At 40.1% G+C, this 22,908-nt stretch overlaps 1 protein-coding gene across 4 annotated transcripts in view; it reads right to left on the bottom strand.

The window, feature by feature from the left end:
- The window catches only part of ARNT2 (aryl hydrocarbon receptor nuclear translocator 2), a 98,888-nt gene that overhangs the window by 47,005 nt on the left and 28,975 nt on the right, over positions 1-22,908 (bottom strand). For 3 of the 4 annotated variants that reach the window (XM_027644315.1, XM_027644314.1, XM_027644316.1), the window contains exons 3-6: positions 20,996-21,043; positions 17,870-17,914; positions 15,058-15,271; positions 13,427-13,640 (exon numbers count right to left, since the gene is read on the bottom strand). In XM_027644315.1, the coding sequence (XP_027500116.1) occupies positions 13,427-13,640; positions 15,058-15,271; positions 17,870-17,914; positions 20,996-21,043 (521 nt within the window). The remainder of the gene's footprint in view (positions 1-13,426; positions 13,641-15,057; positions 15,272-17,869; positions 17,915-20,995; positions 21,044-22,908) is intronic. The other variant, XM_027644317.1, reaches the window with a different exon arrangement.

Below are 22,908 nucleotides of genomic sequence, written 5' to 3'. Positions count from 1 at the left end.
GACAATGAGCAAGTGATTCATTATTTGGGTAAAATTAGAGAAGCCATATAAAACTCTTCCCCCTAAAGAGGTAAGTTGGTAGCAGATTCAAGGAATGAGGATACATGCCAGAAACATTCCCTGCAGGGTGTTTTCAAAGATGCCCTAAAACCACTCTCATGATGATCAGGGGGACAAATGTTCATATTGGCACTGATACATCCCTTGCGTGTGCAAACAGCGACCGGATTATGCACAAACCTTCCCCTTTTGGACCTCCAATTGCTACTGTGAATGTACAAACACGTTTTCTGTGCTTTCAGTGTTTGAGATGAACCTGCGCCAAGGATTGGCCCGGGCCTACTGAAGTTCATGGGGTTTCAAATCTGGGAGTTTGGCTCAAATCCACTTTTACACAATAGCACCAGCCTGTTAGAAAATTTGTTACTCTGTGTTTATGCACCGCATGCTAAGGTTTATAGCCTCGTAATCAAACACAGTCTGTTCTTTGTTACTTTTTTCATTTCTTTCTCTTTTTTTTGGTGGATTCGAAACTCCCATAAACTTCAACACCTAATTCCACCACAAATGCTTTCTCTGCTGGAGTTCTAGTTCTAAGAATCCTTCAGTCTGTAACCAGAAGGAAGGGTTGCTACATAAGGACATTCTTCTGCAAAAATTTCAGCGCAAGTTGAAATGACTGCCTCTAAAAACAGGCATATGGTGCTCACATCCAGTTTGCAGCATGGAAACACCCAGCTTACAGAGATGGGATGAAATTTGCTTTGGCCTCGTGCACAAAAATCCTATTGGCAAAGTACGAGATACAATTTTCCATTTCCCTCTAACTCATGAGCACATGGACTGCTGTCCTGCACAGAATCTTGGACCTGATAAGGAAATAGTCTGAATGAATATATGGAGTCTCACCTTGCCCTCAATATCTTCAGCAACCCAGCAAATTTCACTCTCTAGATGATAATGTCTTGTCTTACAAAGAACAAGTTAGATATTTCATAATTCTTCTCAGCCACCGGATTGTCCACATATTTCTTTCCAGGTAAAATAAAATAAAGGATAAACTAAGTTTGGTTTGGACAAGATAACAAAAGATAACTTTGTGCTCATCAAAAATACTCCACAGGCTGCTCAAGGAAGACAAACAGAACACAGGAATACTGAACCCAAAAATCCTTATGAAAACTAAAAACATCTTTATCTTACTATAAAACCGGAAAAAGCAAGACAGGGATGCAGGAAAACAAGAGGAAATAATTAAAAATAAAAACAAAGCGATAGTCAAGGTACTGTTGCTTCTGAACACAGCTTCAAATGCAAGCTCACCCTCAAACTGAAGGGTCAGAAAACAAAGGACTTCCATGGTGATGCTCTATTAGTACATTAAGTCTTTATAAATTAGTGGCAAAGATCAGTTGAAAGACGACTGTTCTCATCTAAAACAGTTTGTAGAGAATCAAGATACAGGTCACTGCTTGGGACAAACAATCAAGTTCAAGAAAACAAGGTGAAACTTTTTTAAGCTTTCATTTATCAGTTTACACCTATGCACTGACTAGAGCTGAACATTCAGCTTTGCACTGACTGAAGTGCTCAGCTGACAGAGTCCCTCTTGAAAGCAACAGAGACATTATGAATACATGATGAAAATGTCTTCAATAAGATTAAATAGCCTAAATTTGATCAATTTATGTTAAATTACTCTTGATAAGCTTATGACAGCGATTATTCAGCATTAATTCAACAATAAAACAAAATAAAAATCTTTACAAATGTACAGCCTTAAAACTGTAAGGGATACAATTTTATCTCATGTTCAATGCAGCTCAGCAACTGCTTTAAGCTCTATTAAGTTTAATAAATATACATCCACCCTGTGGATCCCAATATAAAAAAAGTTATAGATGATGATACAAGAATACATTAAGAATCACAATTGCAATGTAAACACCTTTCAGGAACTCACATTTACATAAACTAGATTCTAGAAGCTCACAATATACAAATAAGACAATAACACATAAAAAACCCCTCAAAACCCCAAAAGAACCATGGACAGTCTTTCTTTCAGCATTTTAGGGTTTATTATTTACATAAAGGCAATGCTCATAAATGCAAAGACCTATCTACCACACACATACAGACTGGAGCACACAGTCTCTGTCCTGAAAGCCCAAGTCCCTGCCCTACAAATATCAAGGTATTTACTGTAGGGTTGGTGAGACTGAGAGCAACTGCCAGAGCTCGGAAATAGGCTGCAGGGCAACCAAGTATCCTCTATAAACAGGAAAACAGAGCACCTCTTCAGCATCACACCACCATATATGTGGAGTGAATCCACCAAACAATGCAATACTAACAATACTGTACCAATAAAAAGTGCATGTCTCTGCCCCCTCATTGAAAAGAAAACAAACACATGAGGAATAGAAATAGCCTGAACACTCAAAACAACAGATGAGTTTAAGACCATCCTAACTTAAAATTACAGACTAAGGGCAGAACCACGACTGGCACCAGTTACCCTGTGCACCTACAACCAGCACTGATTTCACAGAGGTACTCCCTTGATCACATCAAGGTTACAGTGCAGATCCCACAGGCAATGCCCACCCAAAACCTGTTGTTTATTGTAACACCACTCCTTCATATTTGCTGATTAGTTAATGGTCTTTTAAATCTTTGACAAAAAAGACACCAATTCTTGAACATTTAAAACACACTGAGAGGCCATAAAGAATGCACAGTTCTTGAAATTAAGAGCCTGATGAGGTTGTTTTCCCCGAAAAAATTTGCTAACTCGTGATGCTCATCTCGTTCACAAATAAGCCCAGCGTGCAGACACTGGCACTCCCCACAACACTCCTTCCCCAGCACCAGACACAGCAGCACGACGTGGGACTGTGGCCAGGGACTGGGATGATGCAGAGCAGATGGGTTTGGAACAGGCAGCAGGCTCTGCTCTTTCATACTTTGGATTCATGTACGTACAGTTTTAATTCACATGTGGAAAGGGTCTGTTCTCCAGACTGTCTGCCCTGTGGTGCAGGAGCTCCTGGGTTCTGCTTGGAAGTTGTCTGGTAGCACAAGTCACCACTTACTGGTATCACAGCATTTAGAGACCACAATCACAACTCCAATCTCTGGTTTATAGGAAAGTCAGGACATCGCACGGGGTGAAGGGATAGGGATGAAAACAACAGTGGACATGTTCCTATCTTGTGGAGATGGTTGATGCAATTTAAATCTTTCCAGATTCTTAAGCTAAAGGAAGATAGGTCTAGATTAGATATAAGGAAGAAATTCTTCACTACGAGGGTGGTGAAACCCTGGCACAGGTTGTCCCATCCTGGGGCAGACATCCCATCCCTGGAAGTGTTCAAGGCCAGGCTGGATAGAGATTTGAGCAACCTGGTCTAGTGGAAGATGTTCCTGCCCACGGCAAGGAGGTTGGAACTAGATGATCCTTAAGGCCTTTCCAACCAAAACTATTCCATGATTATAAATATAAACCATCAAAGCTCAGTCTCCTCACCAGTCTAGCTTCTCAGGGGGATTATTTGAACCTCTCTAAATATGTTAAGGTTTACATCATCTAATTGCAAAAGGCGTTGTATAAGCATTAGAGTCAAGTTATGACATTCTTACAATAGAATGAAGAGTTGATCCAATCAACAGCAAAGTTAAAAAAAAAATAAAAGAAGTAGTAATGCAATAGAAATGCAGCTATTTTTAAATATCTGTCTATCCCCTACTTACCAACTGGAGACACTGACCCACAAAGGGAGAATTGAAAAGCTTTCTCACCCCCTCTTGTTTTTCAATAAGAAACCCCTCATGTTACACAGCTGTTTGCTTAATACAACTTGTTATTATAAAAGCTCACAAGACCAAAAGGTCTCTGCTGTGCCTGCCTTCATGTTTGACTAACCAGTCTGCATCATGTCATTCTCCACAGTGCTGGGCAAATATGCATCATTTTAATTAAATTAAAAAGGAAACTATGTGCTCTTTTGAGCCTTGCTATTGAGTTAATTTTAAGGGACTATCTGAAGGGATAGTGTTACAGATCACATGCATGCTGATGGACCTGGAAAAACTGGACATTGAAAAAGTGAGCAAATAATTCAAAGCATATGCTGAAAGTTAAGTTATAACACCAAAAAAACCAACCAAAAAACCAACTCATAAAACATTTTAAGAACTAAATGTATTTTGAACTCTCAAGAATGGCTACCTTATGTATGGGAAACATTGTGTACTAATGAAAATAGTTTATAGAAGCCCACATAGATGTATAAGCTCTCCCTAGACGTAAACACAGGGCATCTATCTCTGTTTCCAGTTCCCTACCTGTAAAATGGGGCAACGATCCTTTCTTTTTTCATCTTTGCATAGTTCATTTAAACCTTAGCAGCAGCAGCTTTATTGTGCTATAGGTTCATACAAGCCCTGACTCAGCCACACTCTGATCTTTGCAGGTACTTTCAGGCTCAGTCCCTAAACAAATACACATGACAAAGCTCGTGGTTCAATGAGCTGGGCAGTTGGGGTAGCACTTCTGTTACAAATACCATATCAGATGTCTTTGAAGGAAAGACTGAGCTGGAGAAAACTATCATACAAAGGCCTGCCTGTGATCCAAGATACAAATGGCTCCTCAAAAGACAGTCAGACTTTCTGTAACTAGAAAAAGGATGTAAAACCCCAGAAACCCCAAAGCACCATCAGCAGATACTCCCAGGACAGGACAGCTATCCAAAATAACACTGAAATACGTAACTGATTCTTTTGCCATTCACAGCTGCATAATAAATCAATATATAAAGGTTGTAAGTAGCTTTTAAATTAACCTATTTGTTTCACTTGAACGCTCAGCAGAAAGCTTTACTGAAAAACCCTTCTGCCAAAAAAGCTTCAGCTCCTGGCATTCCGTATTATTTGTACTTCATTATCAAACTCAAATAACTGAGATTTATGCTTATTAGTAAACACTAGTATTGTCTGGTTCTGAAATCTGGTTGTGGTGACACACCACAGAATAGTCCATTAGAGGAAATAAATAATGACCACAAGATGACTTTGTAAGGTGTTTTGCTGCAGACAGAATGAAATTTAAACACATGAGAGGGAAAGAGAGAGAGGAGAAAAAGGTCCAAGGATGTTGTCTGGTTGATTTTATAGGTTACTTCTTTAGTTCAATTAAAATAAGGTTTGTGAGGCAAAACATCATTGTAAGTTTTAACTCTCTTTCTGAAGACTCGAGACACTTAGAAATCACATGCAAAAGTCTCCACGCTATGAAAATACAAAGTAGAATGTTTGATGACATAAGTTCAGATTTAAGGCGCTACAACAAAACAGATCAAAACCACAGAAAACTGCCAGTGGGCCACGTTCCCACTCCGGTTACACGCTGCCACACAGGAGGCTTTTCCCTCCCTGCAGCTCTGTGCAGGGTATCAGTGAGGAGCAAGTGAGTGCCGTGGTCTCAACAGGCTGGTGGAAGGCCAGGGAAGGACCAAAGACTGTGGAATTCCTGCCTCTGCTCTCTCAGTATTATGAAACAGTTGAGCCTCAGGTAAGGACAGAGAGATGACAGCAGCATGGGGTAAAACAATTATTCCCCTTTTGAAGCAAGTGGGTGGAATACTACCACACACACGAGGCACTCCTCCTCCCTGTGCCTCCCCAGGCTGTTGCTACAACTCATCACGTAATAATAAAATATTTTAGTGCATTGTATTAACTGCACTGAGACAACACAGCATTCAAATGAGGCTAAAGGAAAAGCTCCTGCTTCACAGGGCAGATGTTAAGGCTAATACTGCACCCTCCCAGCATCTGTGGAGTTGCCATCAAAGATCAGAAACACCTGAGATTTACAGAGGGTTGCAAGCAGGGCCAGTGCCAAAACTTTCCAAGATGCACACTTGGACTGCTTTGTTGGCGATGTGTTAACCAAAGAAGTTCGTCAAGTATTTGTAAAACACTGGTATTTTTCAAAGAAGGTAAAAAAAATATCATCAACTTCACATATCTCATCGTGTTTAACTAAATAGAGCAGGTTGAATAAATATGGAACATTAAAAAAGTACCCACCACCCTTGAAACCCAGCAACTGAAAATAATCCAGTCCAACATCTGTGACAACAGACCAAAGTATGTGGCAGTTTCCAAGTGAGAAATTAAAGACTGAAAGAAATAGTGACCACAAAACCCACTTGCACATGCATGTCCAAACACCTGAAAATTCACCCTGAAAGCATTCCCTAATACTAATCAGGTGTAATAAGTTTGCCTCAGAGTACAAGGCTAAAACTGCTTCCTTATTTTGGTAAAAGCATGTACTGACCTCTTTAAACCACCATTATAATTACCAAAGTAATTTAAAAAAAATGCAACTTATTATCACTGGTTTTCCTTCCAGCACTTTCCACCCAAATGGAATGTGTCAGCAGCAGGGATACCACTGGGTCACTGTGTTTGTGTAGGAGTTGCTTTTTGAACTGTTTTACACATAGCTGGCTTCTCCCAACATGAGGGATTTTTTTTCCCCTCCAGAAACAGTCCTAGAGACCAAAAGAAAACAAAATTCTCCTGGAATGTTTGAGAGATTAAACGTATCATACATTTAAAATATGACCATTTGAAAGTATCGATTTTTTGAGAGCAGACTGGGTTTTTCTTATTTCTGTGTTATTGTCTAGTGTGTGACAGGGCAGGAATGGCACTCTTAAGATGCTGTACAGTCACAAGTTCCCTGTTTCTGCTCCTAAGCACTTACTGCACTAATGCATTTCCTTGCAAACAGAATGGGGATTGAGGAAGCAGAACATTAATTTCCTCCATTCTACATTTAAGAAACATGTCAGATGAACAGACTAAAGCTGAAAATCCATGAACTCCTATGCTTGGCACTGCCCAAGTTCAAAGGCCATATGTGGCTGGCACTGTGACTTTCCTGCTATGGGAACAAACAGTCCACAAAAATGTGGGCAGATTTTTTGCTTTGGAACAATAGCACAGCAGTGGGCTGGTGTGTGTGGAAAGTCTCACCTCTGAAACATCCTCTTCACTCTCCACAATGCCAGTGGGACCACATAACTTTACTGAAAAACAGGTATCACATGATGATTTGGTAGCTGTCAACAACAAGCCAAATCTCTTCCAAGATTTCACACTTAAAATATGCCTTGCCAAAACTGACTTTTTCTACAGTAAAAACAGAATGAAACTTGAAATATTCTGTTCATAATCACTTATATATATTCTATACATGGCAGTATGTTTCAGGAATTGTTCCCTCTTTTTTCAGGACAACTACAGTGTTGAAGCTTCTGTTTTCCAAAATCTCTATTCCCTTCCACTGCAGGTGCAATAATCCTGGTACAGCTGTCTCCAGCCTCCACTCTCCTAAGGAATAAAGTGGGGGCCATGTGGGTATGTGTGTAGGTGGAAAATCCCATAAAATATTGAGTCAAGTCTCAGACAGTTCTGCAGAGACATAAAAGAATTCAGGACATCTCATATAATGTCTATGGAAACTTTCTCTCCTCCCCATCCCACCAGCTTTGTTCCTCGTTGTTTACTGGATGCCTGCTCATCTTCATCCTACAGGTTGTGGTGCTTCATGGACATTCCGTGAAAAGAGCTGATGAGGAATCATTGTTTTATCCTGGGATACAAAGCACAAGTAGCTATTAATCTCTCTATAAACAAAATATTATACAACTCATTCCCTACCTGCCCAGAAGGCAACTGTCATACTGGGTCAGTTATCCTGTGCTAAGATATTAAAATCGAAAATACTGAGATCTGGTTTTAATTCTCTGTTCTCTTACTTCCTAAGCTGCTGGGCTGGGCACATCTCAGAGACAGATGGTTCTTCAGGGTTCATGTACTTAAAAGAGCTCACAGACAGAAGTAAAAAAAATAATAAAGAAATCAAGTGCTGCCAGTTGAAACCGCCCTTTACACGCAGAGTACCTTTCTGATGCATAACCTTCTGATAAATGTGCTCTTCAGAACCAAAGGCTAGAGAACAAAGTCCCAAAGGAGCTTTATGACAGCTCCTTGTTTCGTTGACTATCTCAGCAAGGACACACTTCTCTGAAAAAAGGGTTTGTTTTTTTTTCTTTCCATTTTTTTTTCAAGAAGCGTTAAGAGCTCTGGGTAGAAAAGCATCAATCTTTGACAAGTATCTTAATGTCTACAAAAGACACAGGGAAGACAGAGCTTCTGACAATATATTATTGGTATAAAATTTTTGGCACAAAAGCCTACAGTAGAATAGACTTTTTTACCATTTTTTTTTTTAATAAATAGGCTGATCCAACTTTAAGTGGATGTGGAGAAGCTAATAATGTGGTTTGCTAATATAGTGCAGAAGTCACCCCATTAATTGTTTTGGTAATATATTACTTTTCCATTAGATGTGAGTTTTACTGTTACTGATGATGACAGTTAAGGCATGACAGAAATATATTTGCCAGGGCTGAGTTTCTGGTCATGCCTCAAGTTGGTCTTTGAATTTCTTTTGAGAATTTTACATGTGAAGTCAAATAGGAGTCTCATCCAGTTCTTCTCTGTATCAGCTGGAGTTCTAAATAATTCATGGAAAGTCAGAGTTCAAATCACATTTGCATTCACTTGGCTGGCTGTCAATATGAGAACCACCCCCTCTCTTCTAAGAAAGATCATGCAGAAATCAGAGTTGGAAAACTGACATGGGAGTATAAGGCAGCTCACAGCATAAAAATCATGTGCTGATTTTCAGGAAGAGTATCTGTTGTAGAGAAAAGCTATCCCTAATCTTCTCTTTCACATGGTTATCTACCATTTGTTGAGCACTTCCCATCTGTTCAGTGCTGTGGAAAGCTTGACTTTGCTTCCCCACTGGTGAGCTACTGGTCTCTGGCACTGCCCTCTTTCAAGTTGAACACCATTTTTCTCATTTTTACAGACAATTTGACTCTATCTACAACATCTGCATTTTGTGGCTGTGTCTACAAACTGCTTGGTAACAGAGCTTTGCAGTTGGACAGAAAACTGCATGTGGTGAAATCATCACTGCAAGACAACACATTATTTGAAGGTTCTGCAAGACAGGTTCTCCAATTCAAATCTCTGCTTGTATAACATGGAGTCATGTTTCCATAACATACACAAACCACAGCAAATTGTCACAAAATACTCTTTTCTTCTCAAAAGGTACCTACCAGCTCAGTTTTTTCTGTGGTCAGTCACCATTTCCATCATAAAGTTCTACTTTTTTACACTTATAACATATGGCAATAAAAGATCATGCCAAGACTAAACTTGGCATACAAGTTCTGTCCAGAAGTAACCTCAATTAATCTTTTTCAGCTAGCAAGTGAAGTGACTTAGTCATCTTTAAATCAGTTGAAAATGAGAGCTGTAAAAGTTCTGGTTCTAATAATTTTCTTGCAGTCATGGTTCTACACTTTCAGCACCTCTTAACTGTTCAGCTGAAGCAGTTTGCAAGGACACCTTCTGAACCCAAATGTCCTGAGGTGGCTTTGCTGCTCCCTGCCTTGCCTTAGCATAGAGAGTGAGGCTGAAGGCAGATGTTATAGCTCAATTTCTACATGCTGTCCTACCTGGAGCTCAGAATTGAAGATAACCTCAGAGTTGAAGGTAACAAACTTGGGTGTTTCCCATTTGCACCGCTGGAGATGCTGGGTGCAAGAACAGGGATCTCAAGCACATCTAAGATTGACAAGCACATCTCAGACATATCACGGAATCACTTGGGAGTATTTCCAGGCAACCATACAAAGATGTCTATATTCACCACTCTTTCATTAACTGCTTACAGAGAGCTAGACTCATAGAAATCAGTCTTGCAAAGTGCTCTGGAACACTGTATTTTAACAGGACAGTCTACTACATTTTTTTACAAGTAAAGGTAGCAGAGGAGTTCTTGGAAAGTGTTTTTTCTCTGCACTTCAATCTAAGTTCTGTCTCTTCTCTGCACCATTAGAGATTTGGTGTCTGTTTAGAGGTTCTCGCTTGCACCAGGACTGAGCCTGCATCTGAACCCAACATCCACCAAGTTCCATCAGTGCATCCTAAGGGCAAAGAGGTCTTTGCTAATGGATCCTCCTGTGGGATCTGATCTTCATACATATTGGAAGTCATTTGTTTTGCCATCTGCGTATTTCCAAGAACAAAGAGGAAAAATGAATTATCACTTCACATATCTGCCCCATTCTGATTAATCAGGCACATGACGCATGTAAAGACTTTTTGGGAGTACTATTTGTTGCTATCATCAAGCCTCAGCTGCTCTCTTTTCTAGAGCATTTCAAACCTCGCACACACTTCACAGTTCAGCTTTCCTGTTGCTACAATGTGTTAGCAATTAACATACAACAAACAAGCAGTCAATTGTTCCATTTCCAGGGAATAAAATCTCCAAGGGCACAAAATGAAATAGAAACTATGCATCCTTCCCCATAATCCTAAGAGTTTAAAAAAGAGCAAGCAATTAACTCCCCAAACACACTATGTGGTTGAGGCCATAGTTAAACAGTCACTTCAATATGCCAAATTTTTACAGTTCCTGAAGTCCTGTCTTCTCCTTATCCTTAATTATTCACTTCCCACTTCTCCTTGGTGTTAGCACTCTTCAGAGTTCAAGAACCCCCATGGAAAGGTGGGTCAGAGAGCTATCTCTACCAAAACCAAGGGTTTTTAGCTCAGTTTAGCTTTCAGCTGGGCCCTTGATGTGACTCATTGTAGTACCACATAAATGCCAAGGGAGAGGGTGAGATGAGGTGAGGATTGCATAAGCTGTGTGACTGCCAAAGAAATGCTCATGTGAGCACAGTCCCAGTCTCAGTCTTACTCCTGGGGGCAGAAATGTGAGCAGGAGCCTCCTTTCTCCACAGGTTTGTTCTCTGTCACTCCCCTTTGGCAGTGGCAGCCTCCCAAGTTCTCAGGGTCTGCAGTGGCTTCTCTGGGTAGCAGGATTGCTAAGACATGCTGGGAAAATCCCAGCAATACGGCACTAATGATCAGCACTTGTAATAAGACAAATATAACCAAAGGACACTGCTCCAATCTGCTACAAGGCAAGTGAAGTTTCTTCTTTGTCAAGATGCTGTCACTGCTTCCCCAGATCAAGGGCTGAAGGAGAAGGTTATAGGGTTGAGAAAATGGACCCTGAGAAGATGAGGAAGAGAACAAAATTAAAAATAATAACATATTGTTACACTTCCATTTGAAAATCTTTTCCCTAAGCAGATCCTGTCCTCCACAGCCAGAGGTCACTAAAAGATGAGGATTTTCCTGCTGCCTGAAGTGAATTTCACTTCGAGCAGGAAAAACGTCAAATGCAGCTCACTGGCTAGTGGTTTCCATCTCTTTCAAACTCTACATTGCCCTCTGTTCTGCATGAAACATGACTTTTAAAAGCCCAGGGAAACTTGGGGGCTGCCTAAATGGTTTAATAAACACTGACTTAAAGGAAGTGCATTTGCCTACTTGACTTCTTTTAAAATGTCTCTAAGGCACAGATTATTTCAGGTCACTGCAATGCTTCACTTAGTACCTGTTACAAAGCAGCTACTCTCAGTATGATCTGTGTTACAGGAAGAAAAGTGCAACTGGCTGAATGCACTCTAGAATCACCTTTCTCCCAGAAAGGTATCTCAAAGGAGCAAGAGTAAAGTGCTGAAATCCTGCTGCATGCTGTTTATAAACAAACCGAGGCTGGACTGGCAGCCCTAACAGAAGACTGCACCTCTTACTTAATGGTAACTTATGGAATCAAGGAAATACAAGTTTAATATAATAAATCTAGAGCTTTCTGTTTATCTATATGCTCCACAGACTGACAGAACTACCAGTATAGCCGGTGTACTTCACCAGCCACATCTTTAAAACAAAACTACTCAAAAAATTAAACAGGCAACCCTGCTTTCCTCACACTGGGAAAATGTTCAGCTGTCCATGTACACCAGATTTATAGGTCTCCTGTGTCAATCTGACAACTCCAAAAGACTCAGGCAGGGAAAAGATTTAGCTCCATAAATACTATTGATCTCTTTCCACTGGCTACAGATGAATTTAGTGTAAAAGAAAAGCACATAGTTAAGGCTGGAAAAATACAGAGTTGGGTTTTCAGAAGTGCTCCGAATTTGTCTAGTCCTCCTCTAGTTTGAGCAGGTTAAGTCCCATAACTCAGCACTTCTGGAAGTTAAAACATGACTTCACTGAGGCTTCTTGGAGGAAGATGGTACATACACTAAGATGTACTACAGGCTACAGAATAAAAATAGAGGTTGTGTTCCTTTGCAAGTCTCGTGGTATGAAACTGCTGTTTTGCCCTGCACAGGTTTCCCTAACAGTTCACTTGGTTTTGATCCATCTGGATTTTCGCCACAGAATTTTGCTTTGAGCTTACAATGTGAATACATGAAAGTTCTGCCAAAACCACATCACATTCAAACCACAGGAAATCATGAATTTGGCACTGTTTTGACATGGAAGCTGTAAACAGTGTGCAGGTTCGCTCAGAAGTAGATCACTGTTCCTTGAGTTATGAAACACAACAAAACTTCCAGCAAACCAGGTCAGAATTCTTAACTACTAAAGCAAAGAGAAAATATGTGATTTTTTTCATGGATCAGGATTTTGTTAAATATTATCCCCTAGATTTTTTCCTTTAGCTATAAACATAATATGTGGATAATAAAAAGAGAAGTTGGGTTCCCTCCTTTCCAAGTTTGAGTTAAACCAGGATTTAGCTAATTCTCATAGCTATAACATACACATATCCTATTAAAAACTAGGTAGTTTCCTATTGGTAGCTTTGAGCATGATGGAAAAGCCAGAGTTATAGTAGATATATGAATATGGTTTAGTTTTATGTGCAACATGATAGGTAATCAACTTACAGGTAACTTACTCCACTGCTACAGGAGCAAGTCTCCCATTTAAAATCCACTACATTTTCAGTTGCCAAATGTTGGATTTTTTCCCCAGGATTCCAGTTAGCAAACCACAAGAAACTTTTACAAAAATGGAAAAGTCTAAAGTATGATTTTCGATAACAAATCAAACACTGCCGTAAAGAAACATGTATTTGTAAAGTCACAAGTTCACTGAGGATAAAATGAAAACAACCTAGACTTCCAGACCAAGCCTGAGAACAATCCAGATTCCAAACCAGAAGTCTGAATGCAGAGCTATGTGAAGGTGGTTTGACTGAAGTCAAACAAATAGGGAGTAAAATGTAGTCACGCAAAAGAAGACTTATATTACTGCACTACCTGCAAGAAAACAGCTTAATCTTGCTGAATTCCATTTTTACCAGATTTTTAAACCAGGCATTCTGAACATCAGGAAAAACTCTGCCGGGATCAGTAACACACAGAGCCATACATCACACATATCTGACCTGTCATTGAGTTTTCGGATGTACACAGTTGCTCTCGCAGCTTTTCCACGTCATCTGGGTGAACCTGCTCATACAAAGTGCTGCCAAACCACTCAGACTGAGGCTGGTTCAGCACAGGAGTCACAGAATCTGATACGTAGATCACTCTCCCCGTCTCAGCTGCAACTACAAACAGGAACCCATCTGCAGCCTCCAGGATAAGATGTTTCAGTTCCTTCCAAAGAAAGGATTTGATTAGAATGCCAGCATGAAAAGGGAATTAAATAAAACATCTGTCCCTGTCAAAGAACATTGTTTTCTTGTCATCTTATTAGCTGATCAAAACCTAGACTGAAATTTGCACTGTAGTGCTGATGTAAAAACACAACCAAACTTGTAGCAAGGCATAAACTGCCAATCTCAGTAACAAACAACACTTTGTTTTCCTTTATTGCCTTTCATCTGGTGATCATCTAGTGTACTTTAGGAAAATGAAGGAACTAATACTCACTGCATATTGCATGATGGGCATCTAACATTATATGTATATTAAAAAAAAAGATATTTCAGAGTAAAAACAGAAGAAATTAACAGTTCTAACTCATATAGCAAATTCATTCCTTAATTAAATGTCCTGAATAATTTAATTGGAAAGAAACCAACAAGACTTTCTCGTTTGGTTTTCCCTGGCCCTTCTCAGGATGGGTTCCATTTGTAAATTAAACAGTCACTGGATAAAAGTGCAATGGGAACAAAGAAGGAATCCCCAGCCTCCTCTTCCATTAGGGGGCCTGAGCCACAATACAAGAAGGTTGTATCACTTCTTGCTTTCATTTTCCAGTCTGTGCATATTAAGCCTCAGAGATCCAAAGGGTCTGAAGCAACCCTGTCTTTGTCCTTTTCTTTACATGGTCTCTTGCTCATCATCCTGGGTGATTCTGTCCTGAGACACCCACACATCCACCAGAGATGCAGCACTCAGAGCCCTGAACCCACCTGGAGGCACAGTCCCTCCAGAAACACACTTCAAGAAAGCCAAAATAACTAGAGATGAGCACTGAGAGGTCAGCAGCAGCTGCTGTCTCTCTAATAGAAAGCAGCATTGCCTTGGCCATAACTTACATGTGTAAGTGCTTAAATCTTTTCAGCCCACAAAAATGCACATTACACCCATAGGACTTCAAAAACAATGGAGGTGGTAGGAATTTCAAATGCACTCAGTTAAACACAGTTTTCCTTCAAGCACTGGGTGCATCTCCCTTCTTCCATCGAAAATGTAACCAAGGAAGTACCTCAGCCAGTACAGATGGGATTCATCTCTGCCCAGTTCAGCTGCTGGGAAGTTCACTATTAAGACTAAACAATGTTTTTAACCTTCCTCTAACCCCCAGAGGGACAGACAGGTCTTTCCAGACTCATTTTTTAATTATTTTAGAGAATCTTTGTTAGGATGGGAAGAACTCAGACCTGGCGGTGAAAATTCCTTTCTGAGAGGCAGCAAGTGCCTTGTTTTTCAGACAGACCTCAACAGTAAGAACACCAATTTGCTTCCTCAAAGAGGAAGATCTGTCAGACTTAAGATCAAGTCCAAACGGTCACAAAAAACTGACTGTATTCACACCAGAGGAAACGGACATTTGTTGAAATTCTACCTGTTCTGTAAGAAACGAAGGCTTGTAAGCTCCATCCGTAGATTTGTTTCCAGTGCCCCTCATTGATTTCATGTGTGAAACAGCCATCCGAAGAATTGTCAGCTTGTCGGGCTTACGAGCCAAGGCGCTACAGGTGGGCACCATATCAGACAGCTCGGTGATGTACTGGGTCATCTTGTTTCTCCTGCGCCTCTCGATTTCACTATGATTCTCCCTGAACATTTAAAGAAACACCAAACCAACAGAAAAGAGACATGAGCAGTGTAAGAATTCAAATTGGAGGTAACTAATCACGATACTTGGCACTTCTTTTGCTGTTTGCACCCCAGGAGAGCAAAGTCCCTTACAAAGCAAACCACTATTATCCCCCTCAGTTTACAGGTAGAAAATCCAGGCCACAGACAGACAAATATGATTTGTTCATAGCTGTGAAAAGAACCCATATTTCTAATTATTGGCTTGTGACCTTAATCTCTTAACCAGCTTAATCTCCTTTGGTTTAAGGACAAAAATGAAGTAAGAAAGATACGAGGAACTGACATCAGCCAAACTCCCAAATTTGCTGAGATGCATCTCTCAGCTTCCAGTCCTTGCTCAAGATGTTGGATCTGCTTATAAAAGGTGTCTTTTAGAGGAAACCTCTCACTAACAGCTGGATCAGATCAGCAGTATCAGTGCTGACTTACAAAAAAAAAAAAAAACCAACACATTCAATGATACACAGATCTCTAGTCCTGAAATACTCTTTGGAACATCCCACATCCCTGCAGGGAGTAACTACATGACTGCAGGATCAGACTGCAGCACTGGGACTATATATGGTATAACAGCACACACGAAAAAAAATCCCAATAAATAAATAAAATGAGTACGAAAGACAGCAAGTAAACATCTGGCTTGTCAGACATAGACTGGAATTTATGCTCAAAAACAATCTAGCACAGCAGGGAAATAACAATGACAGTACTTGATGCTGCCCAGATTGGGCTGAGCTCCAATGTTCTCATCCTTTAGAGGAAACATATGACTGAGGTGGTGAGTCAAATTTGAGAATTCTCAAAATGGACAGACACCAAAATCTTTCAGAAACAAAGACCTGGGAGTTCAGTTTTCCCCTTCTGGAAATCACCATAGTTTGATCACTATTAAGGAATCACACCAATATATCTGAAATGGTCCAAGTGGACCTAGAATGCTTCAGTGCCTTGCACTTATTCTTCTTATACTGTACCTGTCAGGTGGCAGCTAAATACAAGTACACAACAGGTAGATGATGCTTCAGTTGTCAAAGCAGCATCTTCCACTCATTTCAATGAGCTGAGCATGGCATATTCTTGTGGGATCGCTGGCTGATCCAACAAGACGTGAGAGGTGATCACTTGGAGAGTCCACCAGCACTGACTGATGTGATAACACAACATTAAAAGAAACTGGAACATTCTTTAGAGCTGACTGCTATGAAGACTGATCATGAAAGCAGAAGATAGGCTTGGTACACTTTTTGGCTTCTTTGAAGAATGAAGCCTTTTCTTAAAATGCAGGAAATAATCTGAGTTGTTGCATGCTGCTTTCTGAAATAGAGGAATGCATGGGCTTGGCCTGCTTTACAATGTGTATCCTGCCCCTGCATACAGGTGTTACATGCATGAGGCACTGTCTCCAGAAATACCCCTTGTTGGGGCTACATGCAGAGTTATCACTCCTACTGATGCCTGTGCTTCCTGTCTGATACTCAGGAAACCCAGCTGTGGGTGCCTGCAATGACAGCCCCTGGCTGCTCAGTAAATCACAGCCAAGCCTTGCCTGAGGTCACTATTACACTGTAATTGTGAACCTTTCATTTCACCTGGTTGATAAACAGCCTTTGTGTGGGTCTGCACAGATGTGGAAGTTGGATCATGTACACACACATGAGCAGAGTAGCTTGTGTGACAGTGCACATGTACATACAGCACACCTGCGTACATGTCAGCTTATACATGCAGGTAAATGTGGACAAGGGGAAGAAAAAAAACATTTTTACATGATGAAAGCTTGCTCTAAGTTCAGCATTTTCACAGAAGCAGTGATCAAGAAAGAGAAACAAAGAACAGACATATTCAACATACATTTTACATTTATAAATACATATGACATTGTCTTGCCACTAAAGTATTTTAATACTCCTGAAGTATGAAAACAACCATTATACAGAGTAAACAAAGAGACTGCAAAACTTCCCAAGAAGAAAAGAATATCCCAACAGTCCATTTCATTTATGATCATAAAAGCTAAAAAGTAATAGCATGTTAATCTACTGGCTGTGAAAATGTTCAAGCAAACAAAAACCCTGACACTTTCCTGAAACTTGTTAAAATTTAAATCCTTAAAAGAAAAAGAGGAGCTGTGGTCCTCTTCCGAAAGCGTGTGTCCTAGGAACCCTGGCATTCATAAACATGTAAACACAATGATGTCCTAATTCTGTCATTTCTACCTTTGTTTTTATATGGAAATTCTGGAAGGACGTTAAATTCTGGGATACCGGGCAGTTTATTCAAAACCACTTAGGGTTTGTATTTCTGATTTCAAGCACTTTTGGATCCACCATCCATTCTGACTTTTGATCAGTCAGAATGGCATCTTATAAAGCAAAAATGGAGGTAAACCATATTTGACTTCCCTTTTTCCTACCTGTGTCAGCAATCCTTTGATCATCATCCCACCTAAAACAAAATAACCAGCTCTCTAAGCTAAGGCACACGTACTGACATTTTTTGGACACGAACATCCCCCTCTTTTCTCTCAGCAGAAAAGCTCTACAGGACACGCCTACCTTGCAAACTTTTCCTTATCACCAGAGATTTGATCACCATCATACCTAGAAACAAGAGATAGTACGTCAGTCAACAAGAGTCACACGTTGCATTATAGGCAACACACAGCAGAAAGCAAAGAGGTGCACAACTGCAAACTATTACAAATAACAGCAAGAAAAACAAGGGAATGAGAATGACACAGCAAAGAAAACACAGAGCCTGATGATACTTCCAAGCCATGCCGATTAAAAAGCTTCACTTGTATATTTAAAAAAGTAGGAGACAAGTTTCAGTGGATTTATGCAAACACTGACATACACTGATTGCTTGGGAAACTTGACAACCAGCACCATTACAGAAAACACCAGTGAGCTTTTATCGACAGCAGCCCATGAAATATTCATTGCTGTGTTGGAAGTGAACGAGCTGTCTCTGTTCCAGCTTGCAACCACAGCTCACTCCATTCAGCAGAGGGCACTGATGGTCTACAGATAACACGGGAGGGCAGAGACTCGGCTGAAGTGCGATGTGTTATGTAAGGACGCCTTCAGAAAAAAGTTTTGGAGGTACAGACACTGTACTGGCTGTTGTGGAGACCAGCAAAAGTCAGGCAGGCAGGTGAAACTGCTCGGTAAATAGAAGTGAAATTTAAACTGGCTTAAATCCCTAGAAGTAAACAGGATTTGTGTAGGAACGAAGTACAACAGAAGTTGGATGCCCAGCCAGGTATGTGCAGTGTATTGGCAGCACTTTTATGGAGGAAATCCAGACCAATGGGACTTTTACCCTGTGAGACCAAAGCTTCACTGTTTCTGAACCACTGTCCCAAAGACAGGCAGCAATGTGACATTTCAGCAAAAAATTACATGCTGCTCCTCTTTCCCTTTCCTGAAAAACATTCCAATCATTTGAAACTAGATTTTGCTAGCACAGTTACAAAAAGACACATCTGTTTGAAAAAGTTCTTACTTTTGGAGAAACCAAATTGCTTGTTCCAAAACAGAAAATGTAGGTTTTGGAAAATACAAAAATAAGGTAATGTCTTTTCTAAAAGTAAGGGTATTACTGCTCAAGAATATTTAAGTGAGATTTTGTATTAGAATTACACCTTTCCAAAATGACATAATTTATTACAACAAACAGCATATGAAGGTCTCATGTATTAACTAACAAAGTAATACAGACTAAATAAGCATGTTTTTCTCTTCTAAAAAACTAATAACGAACGTTTTGTTTTTCCTTGAATTAAAACTAAGTTCCTAATGAAGTTTCATATTTTCCTTCCTCATTAAGACTCAAATACTGAAGACAAAGCTTAAGCAAGACTTGAGCTGTCTTTATGTTGTGTTTAACACCAGCACCCTCAAAACATTCAAGTGAAAATGCCACTTTATTCCCCTGACTGTGCCCAGAGAACAGACTGAGACTAAAAATTTCCAACAAAAAGACAAATTCCATGAGGAATGGTCACATGCCACCATGTGGGAAGCACATGCAGAAGGCTCCGTGTGAGGATGAGATGCCATGCAGAGATACCTGAGCTGACCTGGCAGTCCCTGAGAAGCAAAGTGTGTTAACTCACATGGAGTACTGTAGTACACCACTACTCCTGTGCTCTCACAAGCCTGGGGCTTTTCTACTCATCCTTCTCTGCCTGACTGGGCTGAAGATGTTATTGCCTCCAACTACTGCTTTTTTACTTCCAGTCTCCCAGCTGACCTTTCTGCACACATGCTACTTCAGGCACTTCAGTCAAAGTCAGCTGGGTTAGCTTAAACATTTAAACAGCAGTTCTTTGCTAACCAAATAGTTTTGACTGAGATAAGCTAGGAATCAGTCATGTGAGCACCCTGGAGAAGGGAAAAGTCATAAAGAGAGAGAGAGCACAGCTAGAAGAGGATGTCTGAATATAGCTGTGGGTTGTCTCTGCACTGTTTTTCTGTACTCTCTAAAAAGAGACAATCTGAGGTCTGAACTGCATTTCAGATTTAAATACCAGATTTTGATCTGACATCTAAAATCAGCTGAGTCTAAGCACATCACAGCATACCTCTCCAATAAAACTAATGGAACTATTGGCTCAACTCACCAGCAAACTTTGAAAACCTGAAGCCAGAATGGAGAAAGACCAACACATGTGCACCAGCGTGCCTAGAAACCCTGAGCTTATGCAGGCACGAATCAGGTCCTATTCATCAAAAATCTTGTTCCCTTAACATGTATCTTCTAGCAAATATTAGGACTAAGCCCTCAGATCACCAGTTTTAACAGCAAGGACTGGAGCAGCCTTTCTGTAAATGACATCAGCTCAACAGGGGTGCTGCTGGTCTTGTCCAGTAAATCCTGATAGAGTGTTACAGCGTATCTTCAGCACACTTATCTTTCAGACTGACTAGGAAGATCTGTTAAACCCTACAGTGACAGCTGTGTTTCAACACGGTTGCTGATAGAGAACTGCAATTACAATTTGGATAACCAGCAGTTACCTACAAGCCTCAAAGTGTCTACACCCCTCACTGCAGCTGCTTGATTTCTGATGAAAAAATGCAAACAGTGTGACCAGAAATGAAAAGGAAAAGTGAGAAAATGACAATGATGCTTTACTGTTTATTTCTAGCTTAGAATATTCCACGTTAATTAACATATATTTTGTCAATTTTTACTATTCAGTTACGCCTAATGGTACATTATGTAAAGCTCACTAATCTTAAAAAAACTCAATCCACCTCTAAGATCTGTCAAATTGTCTTAACAAGCAGTTAACATCTGAAATAAATTAGAAATAAAATTCCACTTTCAGTGGCAGAAAGACAACTTCAGCAATGTCAAATAGCCAAAGTACATCTACAGCAGTTGAAATTATAAGCTAAAAATCACAATTTTTTTCATTTGACATAGCTGCAGAGTGAAATTATGACACGCACACTGTCAGCTTTATAAACCAATAACTACATTAGGCAGATTTCTATCAAGATGCCTAATTTGCAGAGGAAGCTGATAAAAACAGTAACTACAATTTGGGTCAAGTTGTTGGCAAATTCTTCAGCCATATTCATATTGACTTTAAAACATCAGTAGTGAGACAGCTGTCTTTCTTCACTGAGAGAAGTCAGTGATTTGGCTGACACTTCGTAAATGCTCACCTTGAAAATTTGCTGGGCCCCTCCCCATCTTCATCATCGAAGTCCATTCTGTGAAAGCAAGATTTCCAAATCAGTAATCAAGACACAGGCAATGGGGCCATGAACATTCAAGCCAGTGGTTCTCAAACTTTTTTGTTTTGTGTTTTGACTAGAGGTGTTAACAACTGCAGATTCCAGTCTTGCTCATATTCTCCAGACCTAGAAGCAGCTCATTAACTGACTTATGTCCCAGACCTCCTTCTTAAGTCAGCAGAAGAGATGAGTTCTTCCTTGGGCCAAATCCCAGCCCTCCAGTCTGGCTTCTCCAAGGAGCCACAAAAAGCAGGAACCTCTTTCTTCACTTCTCACATAGAATGACTGGGAAGATTAACTTCCTAAAGTAGACATCTAAATTAGTTTCCTATGTTAGGCAGTGATTGTCTCCTTCCCACTGATATTAAGCCACTACAAAGCTAAGCAATAGTATAATTTACAAAGCATTTTATACATTTTTATACTTTAAAAGGAGATGGACAAATACATATATCCTAATCACAAGGTGGTGACTGCCACTAATTTAGAGTAAGAACCAAGCCGATATAAAATTACCACACAGGATTATGGTATTAGTGTATTTATTTTAGTAAGATAATACATTAGTATGATATACAGATCTTGATTAGTCACTTTGTGTAGATAGAAAATCACAGATCTGTTTTGCAAACAACTTTGTCAGATTTCTTTGACACTCTAGGCTTTCTAACATTTCATTGTAATAAAACTTCATACAATTACAGATTACATATGTAACACTCTTCATATTAACAACACATATAAGTCCTATTAAAGGCAAAATCCCTGCAAAGTGACAATAACATTTATCTCAGTATTAAAAGAATTCCTACCAATTACAAGTTGAGATTTCTATGTTTAGGGTGTGGTAACAATGATGAAAAAACACTCTCTAGAACTACATCAGCACAGAGAAGTACAAGTGCCAGTTAGGCAGTACTGCCTCACTTCCTAACTCTGATAACCAAGACAGACTGGCCCATAAAAGATGTGTCCAAGTCACAGCAACCTCTATACAACTGGGACAAGGGCAGCAAATCAGCACAGGAATTGGACACAATATTAGGAAAGTCACAATAATATCTTCCAGATGGTTATAGTGATTATTCATTTCTGAAGGAAGCAGAGGGAAAACCATTTTCCCCAAAGAGTCGTAAGAAAAGCTGTGTATTTAACTTGCTTAACTTTGATGCAATCATCATTTTCATTATAAATTATATCTTTGCTCACCTAATTACCACCAAATCCGGTCCCAAAGTCTGTGACCTTTCAGCTGCCTTGTGCAGAACACCACCGACCTCCAGTGGCCAGTGCCCTCACCCATGTCATGGGGCTGCAGCTAAACCAGGACCCAGCTGCTGCTGTCACCCCAAATGTGGCCTTCAGTGCTGACAGCAGCAGCCTGAATTCCCCTTTTACCACAGACAATACTCCCAGCAATTTAACATTTACATATTATTGCCTAGCCCCAAAGGTCTCCTCTTACCTACCTGCTTCTTCCCCACATATAATAATGTGCCTGCAGGTGACATTCCAGAACAAACTTCCGAGTTATTCTAATTGCAGTGTTTCTACCCACACTGAAAATGTGAAAGCCAAAGTTACAGGAGAACTGCTGGTCCATAAGTGGAGGGCACATCACACCAGCACTGGGCTGGCTCCACCCGAAACCTCTCACAAAAGCATCACATCCTTCACTGAAACATAACTGAGAGAAACCTCCAGTTTCAAACCAGGGGAGAAAGGGCTGCAGAAAAAATATACACCTATGGGGAAAAGCCTTTCTTCAGGGATTTTATGAGACACTGCTTTAATATGGGACAGATGAATTTTGTAACTCCTTTCCTTCCTCTCCAGTACAC

This window comes from Corapipo altera, unplaced genomic scaffold, assembly GCF_003945725.1.
Source record: "Corapipo altera isolate COAL_440 unplaced genomic scaffold, ASM394572v1 50, whole genome shotgun sequence".
Classification (NCBI taxonomy): Eukaryota; Metazoa; Chordata; class Aves; order Passeriformes; family Pipridae; genus Corapipo; species Corapipo altera.
Note: the sequence above shows the minus strand (reverse complement) of the source record. Positions and strands in the feature narration are given on the sequence as shown.